The 22,705-nt window shown below is 35.6% G+C and overlaps 1 protein-coding gene across 4 annotated transcripts; it reads left to right on the forward strand.

Annotated features, from left to right (window-relative positions):
• The first annotated feature begins 478 nt into the window (after positions 1-478).
• LOC145947749 (F-box only protein 21-like) lies at positions 479-18,854 on the forward strand. 4 transcript variants are annotated; one of them, XM_083057528.1, is made up of 9 exons: positions 479-787; positions 6,123-6,383; positions 6,462-6,897; positions 15,751-15,884; positions 17,067-17,196; positions 17,380-17,547; positions 17,644-17,965; positions 18,055-18,212; positions 18,283-18,854. In XM_083057528.1, the coding sequence occupies exons 1-8, from the start codon at positions 627-629 to the stop codon at positions 18,210-18,212; spliced, it is 1,770 nt and encodes a 589-aa protein (XP_082913654.1). In that variant the 5' UTR covers positions 479-626; the 3' UTR covers positions 18,283-18,854. The 4 variants fall into 4 exon arrangements, with proteins under 4 accessions (XP_082913654.1, XP_082913653.1, XP_082913656.1 ...); XM_083057527.1 differs by having other exon boundaries at positions 18,055-18,854; XM_083057531.1 differs by lacking the exon at positions 479-787 and adding an exon at positions 4,764-4,829 and having other exon boundaries at positions 18,055-18,854.
• The last annotated feature ends 3,851 nt before the right edge of the window (positions 18,855-22,705 follow it).

Here is a 22,705-nt window from a genome sequence, read left to right on the forward strand (position 1 = left end):
CTCGTAAATATGCAAAATATCGAAAAGTCATTTTATGAAAATAAAAAAAAATTGTTTAAAGAGAAAAGAAATAAAAAAACAAACAAAGAAAATAAATTTATAATTATTATTTATTGTCAAACTCAGATAACGAAAATTTCTAAAATTTCTTTAAAGCTATGACTCGATTGCGTGGCATATAAATTTTCAAATAGATGAGATAGTTATATATGACAGTGTAAACGATCTTTCTTTAAAATAATATTGAAACAATGTCTTAAAATAAATCTTACAAACAGTAAAAAATGATTGTCTAGAAAGTTTTTTCAGAAATTTTAGGAAAGTAATTCTATTGTTTACCAATAAGAAAATAGAAATTTTTATCTGTTTTTTCTGATCATTAACATACACATACATATACATACACAGTTGAATAATTTGACACGTTTGGCCGCAAAGGCGGTGCATCCAGTCTTCTCAGTCTTCACATAAAAGACAATTCGTTACGGACGCATCGCGGTGCTAATAGAGTAAACTTTGTGCGCTCTTATTCGTATACATATAAGTATACAAATAAATTTAATGATATAAAACTACAGTTAATAACGTCCGTTGCGAACTCTTTTGTGCATTATTGAATTTTTTCGATGGTTTCGATAACATCCTTGCCCGACGAAGTGAGTGTTATCATTCTGGGAGACGACAACATCAGCATTGAGGATGCCTTGAGTTTTATTTCCACGTGTACAAAATTTCAGCATATACTATCGAACAATAACAAGTTTTGGGAGAAGAAATATTACGAGAGGTACTTTCTTATTTAAAAAATTTATTTTATTTATTGTTAGACGACTTTTATTTATATATGTTTTTTAGTTTTTTATAAATTGCTTAAGTTTAAAAATTTCTTTTATATAAATTTTAATTTTTATTGAATAAAATATCTGCGAAAATAGTTTTAAAAAATAAGTTATTATATGTTATTACATTATTAATTGTGCCTATTGTTTTACTGCATATCGAATTTATCTGTAATGTTACAATTCATTACAAACGTAATGTTATATATACAATTTATTACAAACGTAATATAAGATTGAAAATTAATAAAACTGAAATCTTAATGCATTTAAAAGTATAATGATTCATAACATGTTACGTCAATTTCAAGCAACGCATCGTTTCATAACAATTCGCTATTGTTCGTGGCTTGTGACATCTTGTTATCATAAATTATGATTTAAAATTTTTTCCTTGTCTAGGCTTTATTATTACATAATGAGCATAAGAGTCAAATAGGACAAAAATTAATTTTCTTTGACTTCGCATTTTTCAAATCAATCAAAACTTTTCACGTGAAATATACATAAAATAAGAAAAAGTATTGTATACGTATTGTTCATTTGTCCAAAATATTTTTTGCAGAAATTATAAATAATAAAATTTTCGTAAAGAATAAAAAAGTTGTCAAATTAAAAAATTAATATCTCTAATTTAGTATCTATTGATATATATAGTTATCTATATATGTACATAGATATTTTAAAAACTGCATGGATAAAGCTAATTAGACAAATTTTTTATATAATTAGTTTAAATTAACAAGAAATGGCAAATTACAATTGTTATAAATAATTGAAATGTATAAATGTTTAATAATTTTAAAAAAAATTACTTTGTAAAATTTTTTAAATAATGTAATTTTATTCTCTATTTTATTTTGAAAGTGTACATATTTTTCATTTTATAGAGAATTAATGAACTCTATTTCTTATATATTTTTAATAAATAGGACGCCGTCGCTGACTCAAGTAGCTTGAAAACTTTTCCAGAAATTCTTTTAGGAAGATGTACAGTATAAATCACATAATTTATAATGTTGAATATATTCCACATAAAATTGAATATAATCCACATAATATATGTGCGGTATCAGGCATCCAGGAGGTGCTGCCACACAGACCATCAGCGAACTAATAAGAAGTATTCTACACATGTGTATGTCTTTATAGTCAATCGAGGACGAACGACCGAAGGTCTCGGTTCGGACCTAGCCAAATAAAATAAAGCAATTGGTTACCTCGTCTATACCGAGTATTTCCTTTACGTCACCCCGCATACTCCAGGTCATCACAGTGGCGACGAGGAGGGGATCCAAGCCCCAACAATAAATAAAAAGGGGGGGCATGTTTAGTGATGACGGAGACATAAATTGGGAGGCCATCGACGCCGAGGTTAGAGAGAGACGTACCAGATGGATTTATAAATTAAGCAAATTCCAAGCGCGCCAAGTGTGCGAAAATTACGAAATAAAAATATCGGAAAGTGCCACCATAGAAGAAATTCGCAGAGAACTCAGCGTATATGTGAAAAACGATAACACAATATATATTAAAAACAAACAACCCAGGGCTATGGCTTCCATACTAGGGAACATTAATACGTTTAAGAAGGATTCACACTGGAGAACATTCGAGGATTAGCCGGAGGCGTTCATTGCCCTCAACGACATACCCGATGGTAAACGGGCAGCATTACTGATTACGCAACTGACACCGGAGGTATTCAAAGAGCTACAGGCGGTATGTGCACCGGCCAAGCCGCTCACGTTGGCGTACGAAGTACTCAAAGAGAAACTAATTCAAATGTATGCTCCAAAACAAAACGAGCACATACAACGCTATGCGTTCCGGGAACGTAAACAAAAAAAAGAAACGATAACGGAGTTCGTCTTAGCGTTAAGAACAATGGCGAAAGAATGTCAATTTGCTACAACCGAGGTGAATAATCAAATTAAAGATCAATTGATCGCGGGCACATCTAGTGATTTAATTCGATACGAATTACTCTCAAATCAGCAGCAACGTCCTTGGACGAATTGGAACAGCTGGCAAAAACCGTCGAAATAGCTAACACACATAAGACAAACAAGAGCCTAGGTGACGGAGCAACGACGGCGACACTACACATGGTACGGCCTCACGAAAGGAATAAACAGTCCAAACGATACCCAGACAATAGAGCCACACAAAAAAATTTCAACCGTCAAAGAAACGAAATTCACGCCAACGGCACCAAACCCAAGATACGCCGAGCACGTCAGGAAATTCGAGGGGCCGCCAGTGTTATTGTTGCGGCAAGGACAATCATATAAAGGCAGAGTGTACTTTGCGAGAAAAGTACTGTAGTGAGTGTAGCGAAAAAGGACACCTATTCAAAATGTACCCGAAGAGAGTCAATAATCCGAGACAAATAGGAGCCCAACACCGGATCGACGTGGAAACAAACGAAGATCAGAGTTCAGACGACGACGATACATCGGAGCAGCAATACGCAGCAGATATGTTTATGATTAGAGATAGAGAGAAAATAATTAATTATAATCGGAGCGAATCGCCGAACCGCAAACTAGAAGAAAAAACGGTTGCGCCTCATTACAAAACTATTAAAGTCAATAAGATTTTTTTGAAAATGGAACCGGATACGGGGGCTGCATACTCGGCAATTTCTAGAAAATATTATGAACGATATTTCTCGTCAATTCCGTTGGCAAAGGCGTCAAGAACACTAAACGCGTATAATAAAAAACCAATACAATCAGTAGGATACGTGAGGGTAGACATCGAGGGCAATGAAACGAAAGGGCAGCGTATCTTATATGTAATTCCGGGAGGTGGACCTCCACTGTTAGGGAGAAGTTGGCTAGAGGCACTGAAAATGTGGCCACCACCAACAATAGGTAGAATAACGAGTCGAGAAAATGAGATTTCGAGCGGGCAAGTATTTACAATGTTAGGAAGTAACACAGAGATCGAAAATTTACGAGCGAAATTTCCAAATGTTTTTGCAAAGGGTCTGGGTACATTTACAAAAAGCAAGCTAGATTTAGTTCTTACCGAGAGAGCGCAGCCGCGTTTAAGGGAGAAAAAAAAGCCTACTAAAGAATGCTAAAATTAAACACAGCACAACGGCACCACATTGCCCTGCTACCAATGGCGCCGCAGAAAACTTAGTAGATACTTTTAAACGTAAAGTAAAAAGTATGATGGTTGATCATGTCGCTTCAAACAGCAGTCCGACAATTCCTTTTTGATTTTAGGGCCACGCCACAGGCGACCACGCAAAGATCCCCCGCAAGCATGTTATTCAATAGAGAACTTCGAAATCGTTTTTCAGTTCTGCGGCCCTCACCGGCCTCCGAACATGTATAAGTTCAACAAGAACGACAAATTAAAAACTACACTGGAACGCGAAAGTTAAATTTTAAGTCAGGAGACTCGGTAATGGCCAAAGATTTTAGGGGGGGAATGAGAGATGGGCACCCGCCGTCGTAACACGCGAACGTACACTGGGGACAATGTATGACGTTAAAACAAAGGACGGTTGTACGTGGAAGAGACATGCCAATCAACTGATAGCTGGCCAGCCTGAAGTAGACGCGGACAAACAGAAAAACGCTGTACACGAGCAGAAAGGAGATAAACCTGCGGAAAAGATTAAGCTACGACGATCCGAACGCATTCGAAACAAGTAAAAAAAAAAAAAAAAAAAAAAAACGGGATAGTTAACCCCATAAGTGGTACAGTTAAACATGATGGAGGGTCGTATGTAATCGTGTCTAAAACAGTTGAAAAGAATGCGGGGAAGGGTGTGGTATCAGGCATCCGGGAGGTGCTGCCACACAGACCATCAGCGAACTAATAAGAAGTATTCTACACTTGTGTATGTCTTTATAGTCAGTCGAGGACGGACGACCGAAGGTCTCGGTTCGGGCCTAGCCAAATAAAATAAAGCAATTGGTTACCTCGTCTATACCGAGTATTTCCTTTACGTCACCCCGCATACTCCAGGTCATCACAATATAAATCACGTTTTCGTTATAAATGTTTACATTTTGAAAATTGTGCGGTAAAGATGATTTACTTAGATCTATGCAGAAATAACTTACATTGCCAAAATTACAAGTTTGTTAAACTTATTAGGAAAAAAAAAGATAAAAGTAATACCTTGACAGACGTTTCTTATTCATCTATAAAAGTAAACTAAAATAAAGACAATCTTACAAACTCAGGTCATAGACCGAGAAGGTTGTCGTAGGACGCTGAAAGTCTGGATCTATAGAAATTTTCAGATAAGACCGATTAGGATATAACATTTGTTGCAGAAAAGATGCCCGCTATTCAGAACAAAAAGGAAAAAATAACGGTCAAATTATAGAGTACAGTAATAATTTACCTTATCAGAAATATCACACAATTATTAAAAATTTTATAACAAAAATGTGATTTGTATAATGTTGACTATTTAATATCATTCATAAATTACGTCATTTATATTGTACATTCTTTCTACAGATTTCCGAAGAAATCGACGCGTTACGCTACTTATTTAATCTTAAGCCAGTGACGACGTCTTATTTATTAATAATATATAAAAAATAGAATTCATCGATTTTTCTATAAAATAAAAAATATGAATTCTTGAAAAATATGACTTCTAGAATGAAATAGAAAATAAAGGAGCATTATATAAAAATTTTTTAAAAATGTACTTTTTGATGAAAAAATAATTAAACATTTCAATTATTTAGAACAATTAGCAGAAATTAGCAGTTTTTTGTAACTTAAACTATTGGTGTAAAAAATTATGTCTAATTAGATTTAAAATTATTTAAAATACTTCTATGACAAATATATTTAAATATATTAATTATTATAGTTGATAATTTCTTTATTTTTCACATATATTTTATTACTTATAATTTCTGCAAAAAAAAATTTTAACAAATAAAAAAATACATAATTTAAATTTCTCATAAAAAATCATTAAAAAGGATAAAATAAAAAAAGTTCCATTTTTGTCCAATTAGAAGTAAAATCACACATAAAAATTTAATTTGTTAAATTATTTATATATAAAATTAATTAATTAATTTGGATAAAGAAACTAATTTTGTAAGTTGGTAATTATATTTCCCTATTAAATAGATAAATCCATATTTAAAAAAATTTATAATTTCTTTAATATTAATGTGTATATGTAGTTAGAAAATTTATGGATATTTTAAAAAATATATTGTTCAAAATTGATTACTATTATGATGTTGTTTAATATATTTTTATAATTTTTTATTTTAATTTTAGGTGTCCTACTGCAAGAAAAAAATATAACACAAAGGAACAGAAAAAATATTTTGATCATTTAAATTTTGAGGAAAAAATAAAAGCGAGTATAAAGTGCATCAAAAAACTGCAGCATTATGTGTCCTTGACGTCCGATAATAACTTAATGAAAAAGAAAAAAATTAGATTGGAATGTTTTCTGTGTTCCACAGCTGAAGACTCAATGATGTATTACTTCGTTTTGGATGATTTGAATAGAATTATTTCTGCACAATCACAATGGTGGAATTCAATAAACTATATTGCTATTAACATTATAATTTAGTGTAATCGTATAGTTAATATATAAATTTTTTTCAGGCAAGACAATTTCAATTTGACAAGTAGATATAACTTTGGTCTAATTTCCTACTATCTAAAACAATATCGATTTATATACAAGCTAATCAAATTTTTGAATATGCCGAAAGAAAAGCAGCTTTTAGAGCAGTTGCTTACTATAGTGGCACAATATTTTCAACCACATATTTCTTATTCGGTTATAAGAACATGGTTAAATGATATTGCTCAAGAAATACGACGTCGCCTTAGAAATAAATATCCTAAGCATTCAATATTTTCAACGTCCTTGGAGCAATTTGATTTTTGGAGGGATAACAATATCTATGACAATTTTTGGAATCCAACAGAAGCAAAACAAATTATGCCTATACTTAAAGAATTTATATTCTCTGATTTAGACGTCCATCAATTATTGATATCATTAGATCTAAATGAAGATGAATATATAAATTGCGTAAGTTATTTTGAATTATATCAAATATTATAATTATTTAGATTATTATGCGCTAAGGCAGAGCATAACTGTGTTTTATATCTTATAAATATTGGATATAATTTTTCTAATATATAATTTCTAAATATTTCTATATATCTATCTATATACAGGGTGTCCGGTGGTTCGCGTTTCACCTGTCGTGGGCAGATTCCTGGGATCATTTGGAAACGATTTTTCCTCAGCGAAAATGTCGAGGGAGGTCATCATTTTTTGCATGTTCCCAATTTTTGTCATCATGTATCTTTGTAACTAAGCCTTAAATTAAAATTCTATTAAAGTAAACTCTACCTGAAATTAACTGAAGAATGTGATTTTGTTAATATTTTATTTCCACAAGGCTTAGTTTGTAAAAAACCCTTTATTTTCAATCGCTTATAACTCGAAAATTATTGGTGCCTCGACATTTTCGCTGAGGAAAAATCGTCTCCAAATGATCCCAGGAATCTGCCCACGACAGGTGAAACGCGAACCACCGGACACCCTGTATATAATTTTCTTCCTCTGTCTGTCTGTCTGTCTGACCGCGATTTACTTTCACATTTATGAACCGATTTTCGTGAAACCGGTACCAAAATTTTCCTAATTTTTCGGGGAGTGATCTTACGTATTTTTTTTTGTTTTTTGTTTCGTTTTTCTTTTTTTTATTTAATGTCAATAAGCACCAACAATTCTGTCTGTTTGGAATTAAATTAAAAAAGAAATAAGAAAAGAAACAAAAACAAAACCACATAACATCCATCCCCGTAACATTAGTAACATTTTGGTACCTGTTTCACAAAAATCGATCCACAAATGTTGAAGTAGTTCGCGGTCAAACAGACAGAACACCTAATTTTCTTTGTTTGATCGCGAACTACTCCTACATTTATAGGCCAATTTTCGTGAAATCGGTACAAAAATTTTACTTATTTTCCGGGGAGTGATCTTACGTGGCTTTTTTTTGTTTTTGAGAAAAAAAAGAATAAGAGATATAAATTAAAAAGGAAGGTTATATACAGGGGCTTTGAGGCTGAAAAGCTAGTATATATTGTGACGTGACAGTTTTCATTTGGTGAAATTGTCCGTCACAAGGGTCGCGAGACCCGACCGGGGGGGTGATTTTGGGACCTCTGCTCTCTCTAAGATAAGAAAGAGAGAGAGCGATTCGAGCGCGGAATCGGACGCGATTCCGCCGCTGCGCGTTGCGATTGCGTGCTGCCGTAGCTGTTGCGATTGCTGCGGCAGCTGTTGGCGAAATTAGCGAAGGTCGAGGGAGAAGCGACGACATCTCATCCGGAGGAAAAGCGGCAAAAGGAAAGAAACAGGACGAGGGGAGGCCACGCCTTACGGAACACGCTCGGTGAGACCGCTATTAAACTATCATGACTGTAAATACTTTTCGGGACAGTAGATGCCGCGTAAAATTAATATCCATCTCCTCTTCCCTAGGGATCGAGAGCTGAGGAAAAGGGGAAGGCCACTCCGCGCGAGAAGTGCGCAGGAGCCCCGCCACGGAGTTATGGCAAGGGACCCGATGGCATGCCCGGCGCCCGGACCCGGATGCGATCCACGATCGATTGAGGACTCGCGGCGGACGACATCCGGCGTCCGAGGCGGCCGGAATCGGGCCCCCGTAAGCTGCCGCAAGATTTTCCCGCCCGTATCCTACGGGAATGGAGGAACGACCCCGTAAAGAAAAGAGCGCGGAAGCGATGAGCCGCCACCACGACCGCGGGGATCCTCCGGGCCGCCTCACGGCCCTGATTACGGGAGCGCCCCGAGCGGCCTAGTTCGGCGATACGGCGCCAGCGTGTCTCCGGCGAGACTTCCACTCGTCACTGTCGGGCAAGACGCGCGAGGGAGTAGAGGTCCTGTCGACGAGAAAAAGGGAAGCGCAGATAGAGATCAAAGCGAGAGTGACGTTGCGGAGGACGAAGCTGGTGAGACGTCGTCGCCATCCCCGACCCATTCAGAAGATAGATTGTTCGAGCGAGTCGCACCGGCGAAATAGAGCCGAGTCGAAGTAGTTGCCGAAATAATTGCCGAAATGGCGGCCGACGCCATGTCATAGATTCTCGGGAGGCCTTGTGTGACGGCCACCGGAGGACGACTCGCTCGAACCCCTTATTACGCGAAAATCTCTCTCTTTTCGGCGAGCCCACAGTCCGAGCTCGGTGATAGAAAATTTTGTCCGATTCATTTGTGTATCGCGAGTATACGTTTCTCGTTAGCTGTCGGGTATAATTAATAAGATCGGTGAGCTCGTAAAGTCGTATGCAGCGCGGGTATTTTGTTACTGGTTATCGTATAATGAGCGAAGGGCGGTATACGAAAAGGGCCTGACCCTCAGTTCGGTGGTAATCGGCGCGAGCGAGAAGTCCCGGATTCGATACTCACGCGGGTAGCCGAAGGAGCGGATCACGTGCGCGGCGCGGGTACTTTAATGTCCCGGCGCGTGACCGTACGTTTATAGTATCGAATTATCGGGCAGCGCGAGCGACTTCCGCATAGTTCTAATACGCCGACATCCGTATGCGAAAATTTCGATGCAACGCGGATCATATTATTCTGTCCAATTATGTTCACCGGTCTCCGCTGTCGACCGAATGTCCGTTTGTCGTAATACGATATATTGAATTTATATTGTTCTGTTTTTTTTATTCATACTATGTCGTTAATACGCTTTCTTATTTATTACTTTCTCTGGTTTACGCAAATATACCCATGAAAACCCATCTAAGTCGCCCCGTTATTCTCCTTCTTGCGCTGTCGCAAACCGAACCCCTGCTGTCGGCCGAGCTGCCGCGCCTTGGCTCGTCGCGATCTCTTAGCGGGTATTGGATCGGGCGTGCCGGATTCGAGACGGACGCGGCGACCGCGTCGCGGAGTCCCAGGGAGTAGCGGCACGGCTTCCGTGCCTGGCGCCCATTCCGGTTAGATAGATTTCAGTAATTTAACCCGCACGCTCGAGCGCCCGAATGTTCCGAGAGATCGTGCCGAGGGAAGTTCCGCGAAAATAACGATAATTATTAAATTGACTAAAAATTTATCGGTTATAATATATAAGTATCGTCTGTCTGTCTGTTGACCGCGAACTACTCATTCATTAATGGACCGATTTTCTTGAAATCGGTACCAAAATTTTTTTAAATTTTACGGAGACGGCGACGATGTAGTTTAAAAAAAATTTTTTTTTTCGAGAGAGAGAATTATATTACTCCTAGGCCATCTGTCTGCGATGGTGCGCGCGCGCACACACACACACACGCGCGCGCGCGCACACGCACGCACGCTGTAACCGATAATTTTAACTATAATTATGGTTATTTACGCGGAGCTTTCTTCGACACGACTTCTTAAAAGACTCGGAATAATCGAACGTTCAATTTCTCTAATCGTAACTCGATCGTGATTTGAATTTAATTGGGCGCCAGGTACGAGGAACCGTACCGCTACACACAGGGTAATCCGCGGCGAGGTCGACGCGTCCGTCTCGAATATAGCAACAGCCCGGTCGATTACCCGCTCCAAGAGATCGCGACGATTAAGTGCACGGCAGCTCGGCCGACGGAAAGGGTTCGTTTTGCGACAGAGGAGGAGTGAGAATAACGGGACCAAAGTTTGCGATTTTTCAGGAGTATATTTGAACAAAAAAAATAAATAGGAATTTAAACAAAACAAAAGAAAATAAATAGAAATAATAATAAAGAGAAAAATAAAATTTAGATAGAGACAACAAGTATTCGGTGGTCGTCTCGCCGATCGCTCGCAATCGCCGACGGGTCTCGATTCTCGTGCCCAAGGTCGAAGCCGGGCAGACAAGCAATAATCCGAAAACAATAGTTTCGAGGACGATTCCTCGACAACGTCGTTTCACCCCGCGAGGCTTAACCGGGCTCCGGCAGCTAGAATCGATGTTTTAACGTCGGCAATCGCCTTGTCTCTCCGCGACGATCTTCCCCGACTCGAGAGAGAGCGGCTCTCTTAGCCGTCGGAACGCTGTACGAGCCGATAGACGGTCTTTGACAACTCGCAATTAGACCGTCTAGTTCCGGGTCACACCGAAATATCCGTGCATAGATATCGCCGCAATAGAAATCCGGGTAAGTCGCGCGCGCCGTCCGGAATTCGAGGGTGTGTGAAGTTGGCACCCCTATGTTACGATATCATAGTTCTGTTAAGAGTTCTGAATTATTTAGAAGCTAAGGAAGAGTTCTTGATAGTTTTTATAAATAGTTCCGGTCATTATGATAATGAAAATTGACTTTGAAAAATGGGGGTGTCAACTTCACGATTTTTTTACACATCGAGTTCCAATAGTTCTGAGCTTAATTTTAAAACTCTTTTGAGTAGATCTATAGTTCCTGATACTTTTTTTAAAGAGTTCTGCAGTTTTTAGATAAAAAAAAATACTTAAAAAAAATATTAAAAATTTTAGAAAATTTGATTTTAAGATATGATAGTTCTGGGATATTTCTATTATTATTTTATTGATTTCGAAGAGTTCTCTGCAATTAAAAATAATTTATATCCAAAAATGAAAAAATTCTACACTTTAAACGAAATTTCAAAAACCAGTTAAAAATAACACGTATCTTCTTACTCCGTCACCCGATTGCATTGACTCATAAGACTTTTCGTCAACACTTCGTCGAGAACTGTCCAGAACTCCAGTCAGAACTAATCGGAACTCTGAAAAAATTTTCGACCTCGAAACTTGGAAAATTTTCAATAACCGTTCAAATATATCTGACATCTTGCAAACCGTTGGTCCGATCGCATTAACCCATAAGACTTTTCGTCAACACTCGTCGAGAACTGTCCAGAACTCCAGTCAGAACTAATCGGAACTCTGAAAAAATTTTCGACCTCGAAACTTGGAAAATTTTCAATAACCGTTCAAATATATCTGACATCTTGCAAACCGTTGGTCCTATCGCATTAACCCATAAGACTTTTCGTCAACACTCGTCGAGAACTGTCCAGAACTCCAGTCAGAACTAATCAGAACTCTGAAAAAATTCTCGACCTCGAAACTTGGAAAATTTTCAATAACCGTTCAAATATATCTGACATCTTGCAAACCGCTGGTCCGATCGCATTAACCCATAAGACTTTTCGTCAACACTCGTCGAGAACTGTCCAGAACTCCAGTCAGAACTAATCGGAACTCTGAAAAAATTTTCGACCTTGAGACTTAGAAAATTTTTAATCACCGTTCAAATATATCTGACATCTTGCAAACCGTTGGTCCGATCGCATTAACCCATAAGACTTTTCGTCAACACTCGTCGAGAACTGTCCAGAACTCCAATCAGAACTAATCGGAACTCTGAAAAAATTTTCGATCTCGAAATTTTCTGTTTCGAGATCGAAAATTTTTTCAGAGTTCCGATTAGTTCTGATTGGAGTTCTGGACAGTTCTCGACGAGTGTTGACGAAAAGTCTTATGGGTTAATGCGATCGGACCAACGGTTTGCAAGATGTCAGATATATTTGAACGGTGATTAAAAATTTTCTAAGTCTCAAGGTCGAAAATTTTTTCAGAGTTCCGATTAGTTCTGATTGGAGTTCTGGACAGTTCTCGACGAGTGTTGACGAAAAGTCTTATGGGTTAATGCGATCGGACCAACGGTTTGCAAGATGTCAGATATATTTGAACGGTGATTAAAAATTTTCTAAGTCTCAAGGTCGAAAATTTTTTCAGAGTTCCGATTAGTTCTGACTGGAGTTCTGGACAGTTCTCGACGAGTGTTGACGAAAAGTCTTATGGGTTAATGCGATCGGACCAGCGGTTTGCAAGATGTCAGATATATTTGAACGGTTATTGAAAATTTTCCAAGTTTCGAGGTCGAGAATTTTTTCAGAGTTCTGATTAGTTCTGACTGGAGTTCTGGACAGTTCTCGACGAGTGTTGACGAAAAGTCTTATGGGTTAATGCGATCGGACCAACGGTTTGCAAGATGTCAGATATATTTGAACGGTTATTGAAAATTTTCCAAGTTTCGAGGTCGAAAATTTTTTCAGAGTTCCGATTAGTTCTGACTGGAGTTCTGGACAGTTCTCGACGAGTGTTGACGAAAAGTCTTGTGAGTCAATGCAATCGGGTGACGGAATAAGAAGATACGTGTTATTTTTAACTGGTTTTTGAAATTTCGTTTAAAGTGTAGAATTTTTTCATTTTTGGATATAAATTATTTTTAATTGCAGAGAACTCTTCGAAATCAATAAAATAATAATAGAAATATCCCAGAACTATCGTATCTTAAAATCAAATTTTCTAAAATTTTTAATATTTTTTTTAAGTATTTTTTTTTATCTAAAAACTGCAGAACTCTTTAAAAAAAGTATTAGGAACTATAGATCTACTCAAAAGAGTTTTAAAATTAAGCTCAGAACTATTGGAACTCGATGTGTAAAAATACCGTGAAGTTGACACCCCCATTTTTCAAAGTTAATTTTCATTATCATAATGACCGGAACTATTTATAAAAATTATCAAGAACTCTTCTTTAGCTTCTAAATAATTCAGAACTCTTAACAGAACTATGATATCGTAACATAGGCGTGCCAACTTCACACACCCGGAATTCGATGCTACTGAAAAACTTGCGTCCGCGCACCGGGATATCAACTTTCACGCGCCGCGCACGTGATCCGGCCGGTATCCGCTACCGCGTGAATATCGAATCGGGGACTCCTCGCTCGCGCTAATTACAATACTACGAAGGGTCGGGTCACTTCCGTGTCGCCCCTTCGTTTAACAATAACTCCAGAACAATATTCACAAGGACACGCGCAAAATTTCGGACTTACGAGCTCACCGATCGCATAAATCATAGACGGTAGCTAGCGGGGAGGCGTGAAATCGCGACACACAATAAGAAACGTATAATGTTCGTTAACTTAGAGCTCGGACTGCGGGCTAGTGAAAAGAGAGAGATTTTCGCGAAACAAGAGGGTTCGAAGGAGTCGTCTCACCTGCGGCCGTCACAAAGAAACTCGCGCAACTCTACGACGTTACGCTTGCCGTCATTTCGCCAGCTAAATTTATCAATTACGGCCCCCGTTTCCTCGGTGCGACTCCTTCGAACGAACCACCTCTAATTACTGGTCGGAGTTGACGACGACGTCTCACCGGGCTCTCGTCCTTCAATCTCGCACTCTCGCTTCCACAAAATTCTGGCACTCGTTCTCTCTCAGATGGGACCTCTGCTCCCGTGCTAGTCTCGCCCGACAGTGACGAGTGACGAGTGGAAGGTGGAGTCCCGCCGGAGACACGCTGGCGCCGTATCGCCGAACTAGGCCGATCGGGGCGCTCCTGTAATCAGGGCCGTAAGGCGGCCTGGAGGGTCCCCGCGGTCGTCATTGCTGCCCTTCATTTTCGCGTTCTTTTCCCTTTACCGGGGTCATCCTTCCATTCCCGTAGGATACCGGGCGGGAAATTCTTTCGGCAGCTTACGGAGAGCCCAACTCCGGCCGCCTCGGACACCAGATGTCGTCCGCCGCGAGTCCTCAATCGATCGTGGATCGCATCCGGGTCCGGGCGCCGGGCATGCTCTCGGGTCCCTTGCCGTAACTCCGTGGTGGGGCTCCTGCGCAATCCTCGCGCAGAGTGGCCTTCCCCTTTCCGTAGCCCTCGGTTCCTAGGGAAGAGGAATTTTCTTTTAATTTTTATGCGGCAACTATCGTCCCGAAATGTAATAAAGGTCGTGATAGTTTAAAAGCGATCTCACCTAGCGTGTTCCGTATGGCGTGGCCTCCCCTCGCTCTGTCTCTCTCTCTCCTCGATTTCTCCTCCGGCTGAGATGTCGTCGCTTCCCCCTCGACCTTCGCTAATTTCTCTAATTGCTGCCGCAGCAATTACCAAAAAATCTTACTAGCTACGACAGCACGCAACAAAACGCGAAGCGGCAGAATCGTGTCCGATTCCGCGCTCGGATCGCTCTCTCTCTCTCTCTTATTCTAAAGAGAGCTGAGACCCCAAAAATCCTTCCCGGTCGGGTCTTCCGATCCTTGTGACGGACTAATTTTTTAATGAAAAATTGTCATGTCACAACGCACACACGCACGAATGCATACGCACACGCACGCACAACACACACACACATTTGATTAAAAATCACCTCTTGGTTGTGGCTTTAGTGTGAGTGTGTGTGTATAGAGATGGTTTTTAGTGGGTGAGAGCATTTATTTATTAATGGATTGATTTTTTTTATATTAATGCCAAAATTTAAAAAGTTTTGTTGTATAGTAAGATTTTACTGAGATTTTGATTTTGTGTACAGAGAGGGTTTTTAATGGGTGAGAGTCTTACACTCCCCCGCAACATCGGGGGTGCATAACACATTTCTTTCGTCAATTGCAAAAAAAAAAAAAATTTTGAAGTATTTCCGCGCGTAGCGCGGGCTTAAAAGCTAATTTCTATATATTTTTTAATATACAGAGTGTTTCTAAATCTATGTCAGAGATTTTAACGGCGTATTCTAGGGATCATAATAAGAAAAAAAGTTCCTATAAACCAAAAATGAAAATTAACACCGTCCCATATCTCCCTTTCAAAATTAGATTAAATTGTCAAAAGCACATATAAATGAAGGTCACTATTAATTATTACGCTGTGCAAAATTTCAATGATCTGTGAAAAAGTCTCCGAGAGCTATATAATACATTTTTCGATTATTTTCTCCAACTTTAGGGGTTTATAACTCGGAGGAGAAGCATTTTTTTTACCCATGTTTATACGAACTTTTTTTCTAATTTTGACTCTAAAATACGCCCTTAAAATCTCTGACATAGTTTTAGAAACATCCTATATAATTTATGACATAGATTTCAGAATTTGTTCGAAGGTATCTTCTAACTATTACGTTTCACAGTGTAGCCAGAAGACTTGGTATACACTGCGTTGTAGTACCAAGTGATATTCAAATACGTTCTATTGAAATCTTATGGAATCCAAAATAGTAAGTATAATTTTAGCTTTAGTAGTAATTATTATTTTAGCCTTTCAGTATTTCTGGTTTTTATTTCTGGTTTGTATTCATACTTTCTCATATACATTATATAAATACTCTCATAAAGATTTGATTATATACATATTAATATATAAATATGAATACACACACACACACACACACATACACACAAAATAAAGTTCACCATGTAGAGGTTGTACAATTGGATTTGCGCTTTGGATGAAGCTAATGTAGGTGGTAATTTTGGAAATTATATGCAACTTTAAATTTTCTAAATTTTATGTTGAGGAAAGTTAAAATATTATGTTAAAAAGTGGAGAAAATTTTTCTGCCACAGATTTTAATTTTTAAAATCTTTTTATCAAAACAAATCAAGTTCTTTTAACATATTATACACATCGATCATTTTGAACATACGGCTCACTATAAAGAAATTATCACAGCAAGTCTATGATTTTTTGTCAAGTTTGGGATACTAAAAGACACAAAAATTTCAGGCGATAAAAGTTTTTTAGTCATTTTGCGTAATTTTTTTCGAAGTTTAAACAAAAAAGAGCAAACTCGCGAATTTTTTCGTTATTTTCACCTATTTGTAAAAAAGTTAACAAGTTAAAAAAAAATTCGGCCACTATATCATACTATAGAGCAAAGATTCAGCTTTTTAGTTTTAAAATTGATGTACAATTTTTAATGGAGTTATAAACAATTAAAGTGAAAATGACCGCTTTGTCTTCAATTCTCGATAAAAAATACCAGAATTGAAGAAAATTAAAAACAGTTGTAACCTTTTGAAAGTAAAGATTTCAAGCTTTAAAAACTTTATTTAAAATTTAAATTTTTATTTTTTGAAACAAAGTTACAGCTATTTAAAATTTGCCTATTTTTTAGACAATTTTTTTTATCCTTTAATTATTTTGCGGAGTGTATACGTATATGTATATATAATTTTAGGCAATTTTTTTTATTATTTACAGAAAAAATTTTTTATTGTCACATCTCCGATAATTTATAGAAGTGCTTGTTGCTCAATTGACACAGATTTACAACAATATTTTTCAGAAGTTCATTACATACAAACGGTAGAGAAATCATAGATCGATTACAATTAATACTCTTTATATATGTACCTATGTATATATGTATATGAATATATTTGTTTCTTTATTGCAGTAATGCAGAAGATTTTAAATATACTGAATATTTATTTATGACGGAGGAACTCAATCTATTTTATCCGTCAAATATTGTCAGAAAGAAATGTAACTATAACAAACAATTTGATTCATTAGATTATACATGGGTTAGTAATTTCTTATATATAGTTTCTAATATTTTTAGCAATAGTTATTAAAGATAACAACAATTACAAGTCTTGTATATAATACGTCAAGTAAATGAGTCAATATATTTTAGAAGCAATGAGTAAAAATAATAAACTTTTCTTTGTCTGTAACCAAAATTTTGTTTACATGCTTTTTTTTAGATAACACGATTAATGACGATTAATTTCCTCCAAGAATTAATAGATCATAATATACATTGCAAGTGGAAGTTTAATTTGTTATTTACTTATCTATACCGACGTATAATGACAGAAATTAATAATATAAATATTGAAACTGAATACAGATATATTACAAAGACAATAGAGGTGTATATAGTTTATTATACATTGTCTAGTGTATTTTAATATTTAAATAATAATATAAAAAAATAATTTTAATTATAATTATCTATACATGCACAGATTAGATCTAAAAAAAGACAAGCAAAAAAAAGGAAAGAAAGAATTAAGTTTGCGGTAGGAATGATCGTAACGCATTCATGGAAACTTTATTACCCTTATAATGCAGAAAAGAATAATCACGATGGTGTAATAATTGGATGGCATTATCAATGTGATCCTATGTTTAAATCTAAATTGGGAAAAACTCTTATGTTTCCATATTTACGTAAATGTTACGGATATAATTATCACATATGTATATGTAAAAAATCTTCAGATAATTTCGATCAACCGCATTATATAATTCTTACTGAAAATAATAAAATATGTTATATGGAACAAGGTATTAATATTGGTAGCATTTTTAAATCACATATGTTTTATGATTTTTTTGTCTGTACAATATAAACTATATCTTTTTCTTTATATTAGATCATATATCGTCATGTGCATCGAAATTGATTAATAATATAGAGATAGGACGATACTTCTCCAGATTCGAAGATACATATTACGTACCAAATGCAAGCCTAGCAAAACGATATCCAAGCGATACCGCTGCAATTCTCGAAATGTTTTCCAATCAATAGGTTATATTTTATTGTAAAATGTATATTGGAAAAATATAAATGTATAACAATTATAATAATTATGTATTAGAATGGGGTGAAAAGTGGCCCCGCATGCTCAGTGTCTGGCTGGCATTCGGAAGGTCCCGGGTTCGAATCCAGTTCGAACCAACACACCCCATATGCCTGCTCGGGTACCGGTGGAAGAAAGGAGACAAAGTTGATGAAAGAATGGGGGAGAGCAGGATGAGTAAAGGAGATGGTAAAAGGAGGAAGGAGGAAAGAGAGGGGAGAGGAAGGAAATGTGAAGAGGAAGAAGAAGGAGGATGGAGAGAAGGGGGGTAGTTCGAGAAAGCTGGAAGGGGAGAATGGAGCCGGAGTGGGGAGGAACGTAGGAAAGGAGATGGAGGAATGCTGGGAGATGTAGAGGAAAAAGGGGAGAGTGTTAGAAGACGGGGGCGGCTGAATATAGTATATTGTATATTATATGTTGTATTTTTTTATGATTTGTATTGTATATGGTAGAGAAGTGAGGGGGATTGTAAAGAGGTTTGGGAAACGCTCCTCGTGAAAAGCGCCTTCAATCCCCAAGGGGACGAATAAAGGAATGGATGGATAATAATTATATATTATAATTATTATATTATTAAAATAATTTTTTAACTTTTTTTATGAAGATTATAGTGTTCTTTATAGTGATCGCAAAATTAAAAATACAATATTAAGATCTTAATATAAAAAATTAAATTGAAATGAAATGAATTAAAAATATTGAATTAAAAATATTATAAAAATGAAAAATTCTAAAAATATAGAATCATATGCCTTTAAGTCTTTTTTAAAGTTTATTTTAACAACTAGTCAAACTCTGACATCAAGGAATTGACTTGAGCTTTCACAACTCTTCTCACAACACTTCTCAATATTGTAAAAAATAAATATATATTTATTTTTGTAGATTTGATTGAATTAATTAGAAGGATTAGTGTAAACATTTGTATATATATATATGTATATGTATATATATATACATTCTATTTATTGTGTTTAACCAATATATCTATATCAATTTGTTCAGAGATGTGCACTATTTGAAATCATATAAAAATATAAAAATAGAATGCGCGAGTCATATGCTAACGCGTGAGCTGCGATATAGGAAAGAAAGAGAAAGCTGCATATAGACCCTTTGTGTCCTTGTCAGAGCGTGCACATTAGACAGACAGAAGGAACCTATATGCAGCTTTCTCTTTCTATTGCGATATCGCTTTTTCAGCTCGCTCGCGCATTCTATTCTTATATCTTTACGATTTGAAATAGATGCGTTTAAAGCTAGCGCCAGACTATGCGCGTATTCGCAATTCGTGATTCGTAATTCGTGATTTGTATAACGTTCGTGAATAGTGTGGAGGGAAAATTCGTCGATTCGTCATGCGTGATTCTCTGATTCTCCATTTGCACTGATTCGCTAGCCGAGCGGTTTTCTGACGAAACTCAAAGGACGCGAATCATTGCGAATCGATCTATCCGTGTCGCACTATACTGATATACTGCGAATCGCGAATAGTGTGGAAGGTTTACACTGGCGAATAACGAATCTTCCCGAATATCCAACAAATCTCTACAAATCATCAATTACGAATCGGATTACGAATCGCGCATAGTCTGGCGTTAGCTTAAAATGGTAATACAAAATGTAAAAAATGCCTTTTTTTTTTAATTAGTTTGCATTTCCATTATGATATACTTTCTATTTAAAATGCATTTTTCTTGCAAACAAAATTAATCGAGATATCAATAATATATATGTGCGACGCATCAATACTACGACGCTAATGCTGACGGTAAACAGTAAAGTACTAAAAAAAAAAAAAAGTGTTGAATCTGAGTTTTCGGGATAAGGAAAGCGTTTTAAAAAAAAATGTTTCGGACAAAAGTTACTTACTTTTCGACGAAGAATCAGAATCTGCAATAAAAAATATGGGTTTCTATTAAAAAATTGGACTTGACGTTCAAATAACTTTGAAAATGACCTCGAATGACCAATCTGTTACCGCCACTGAATAGCCCCCTTCATACCCTGCAACTTTTGTCTGAAACATTTTTCTCGAAATTGCTGTGGTTTCGAGATATTTAAGCGTGAAAGTTAAAATGGGACACTTTGTATACAACCGAAAGAATGGTCTATATTCTAGAATTGTACACATTATTTTGAATAAAAAAGTTTACACATATAAACATGTGTCCTGTTCTGAACGGTTATAAAGATACTACATATTTAATCTAACGAACGAATACATTTATTAACTTAGAAGAACCAAATTCTATAAAACAATTACACTAAATTTTCGTCAAATCCTGTTACAAATGTAAACATTAGATAACGTTTGATAAATCGTGTTAGTTTGAACTTTTTAGTTTCTGATGTAATAAAAATACTTCATATACACTCCAAACTGCCAAAATTATTAATTAATTTAAATTATTATTTTTTAATTATTCTAATTTATTGTAAGCTTAAAATTTAATGTAAGTTGTCTTATAGAATTTTATTCTATTAAATTAAAATATATATTCATTCTTAATAAGACAGAACACACCTTTATAACCGTCTCTAGAATAGGAAACATGTTTATATAAATTTTTTCGTTAAAAATGTGTACAATCATGTCTTAGAATACTAACCATTCCTCATGAAACACCTTGTATATGTTGTAATAATATACATGATCTATCAGAAAAGTAATGAGATTAAATATGTAGTGCAGTGTGGCAACTGTGAAAAATCATAATTACGCGGAATGTAAAGTATAATCCTTTTTTCAAAAGTAATACTTTTCAGTGTTACTTTTCTGATAGACCATTTTTATACACTGAAAAAAAGAATAGTTCGATTGACTAAAATTATCAACCAAATTTTTATTTTTTTTTAACAATAAAATGTTTACTCATTCTAAGAATAATTTGAAGCAGTAAAGCAAATTATTCTTTGATTGAACAAACATTTTGTTGAAATAAAATAAAAATTTATTGAAAATTTTAGTCAATCCGACCAATCTTTTTTTCTCAGTGTAGATACAGATATGCAATACATAAAAAATCGTACTTACTTGATGCTCTAGCTCGATCTGACCCAGTAAATACGTAGACGTGCGCAGACTGGACGCACACTAACAATAAGACTTTTTTTTGAATATTTAATGTGCCTTCAACCAGTTTAATCCAATTATTATTATTTAGGCACAATTAAATCGCACACTAAGGCAATTTTCTCTTGATTATGCTGCAACAAAAATTATAAATAAAATTACTTAACAATACTTTAAACATATAAAATACTTAACATGTATCAAATATACAAAGCTAACGACACGTGCAATATACAAGAGATCATACTTACATTAGGCTTTGCGTCTCAGTAAATACGTGGATGTACAGATTAGACTGGTCGCACACTCACAATCAGCTAATCTTCTCTTGATTATGCTGCAACATAGAAATTATAAATAAAATTACTTAACAATACTTTAAACATATAAAATACTTAACATGTATCAAATATACAAAGTTAACGACACGTGCAATATACACAAGAGATCATACTTACTTTAGGCTTTGCGTCCCAGTAAATATGTGAATGTACATCAGATTTGACTGGTCGCACACTCACAATCAGCCAATCTTTTCTTGATTATGCTGCAACATAAAAATTACAAATAAGAATGGCATACTTTATATGTATCATGTGTGTATACGAAAAATAATATACTATAAAAGATATTCTAAGTATATTCTGAGAATATACGAGAAATAATATATTACAAGAGATGTTATAGGGATGTTCTCAGTACATTATATACAGTACGTAAAGAAATATACTGATGATTCACACAATTATGAGTATAGAATATTCGTATATCATGTGTTGTTATGGTACTTATTTGAGTTTTGATGTAAATGGAAAGCAAGTAATAAATTCATTGATAATTAATTATATTTTTATATTTCTTTTCGACTTTCTTAAACATAACCTCAATTTGTGAAATATTTTACCGTGACAAATTATTAAGAAAAAATGTGGCAAGAAATACTAAAAATATATATACAAATAAAATATTCTTAAACTTTATTTTATGTCTAATAAAATATTTAGTAAAAAAGAAGAAAGATTACTTTTAAATTCGTCGATAATTCATAGAGGAACCAACCAAAAACCATGCGGTATTAGGCGGAAGTCAAGAAGACCGGTACCGGCAATATTGGAACGTTCTCTAAAATGGCGCTACTAATATCTGCGTAAATTAAAATATATTCTGAGAATATACGACAATATACGAAAAATAATATACTGTAAAAGATATTACAAGTATATTCTGAGAATATACGAAAATATACTAAAAATAATATACCGTAGGAATTAAGAATTTTTCGCCGAGTATATTACATTATATTATATTTGTCGAGCATACTGACGTCCCGGTCACGGTTGGATTTATTGCTTTATGTATCGTTTC

Source organism: Prenolepis imparis, unplaced genomic scaffold (assembly GCF_030444845.1).
Source record: "Prenolepis imparis isolate NDT839.2.m4 unplaced genomic scaffold, iyPreImpa1.0 SCAF_135, whole genome shotgun sequence".
Lineage (NCBI taxonomy): Eukaryota > Metazoa > Arthropoda > Insecta > Hymenoptera > Formicidae > Prenolepis > Prenolepis imparis.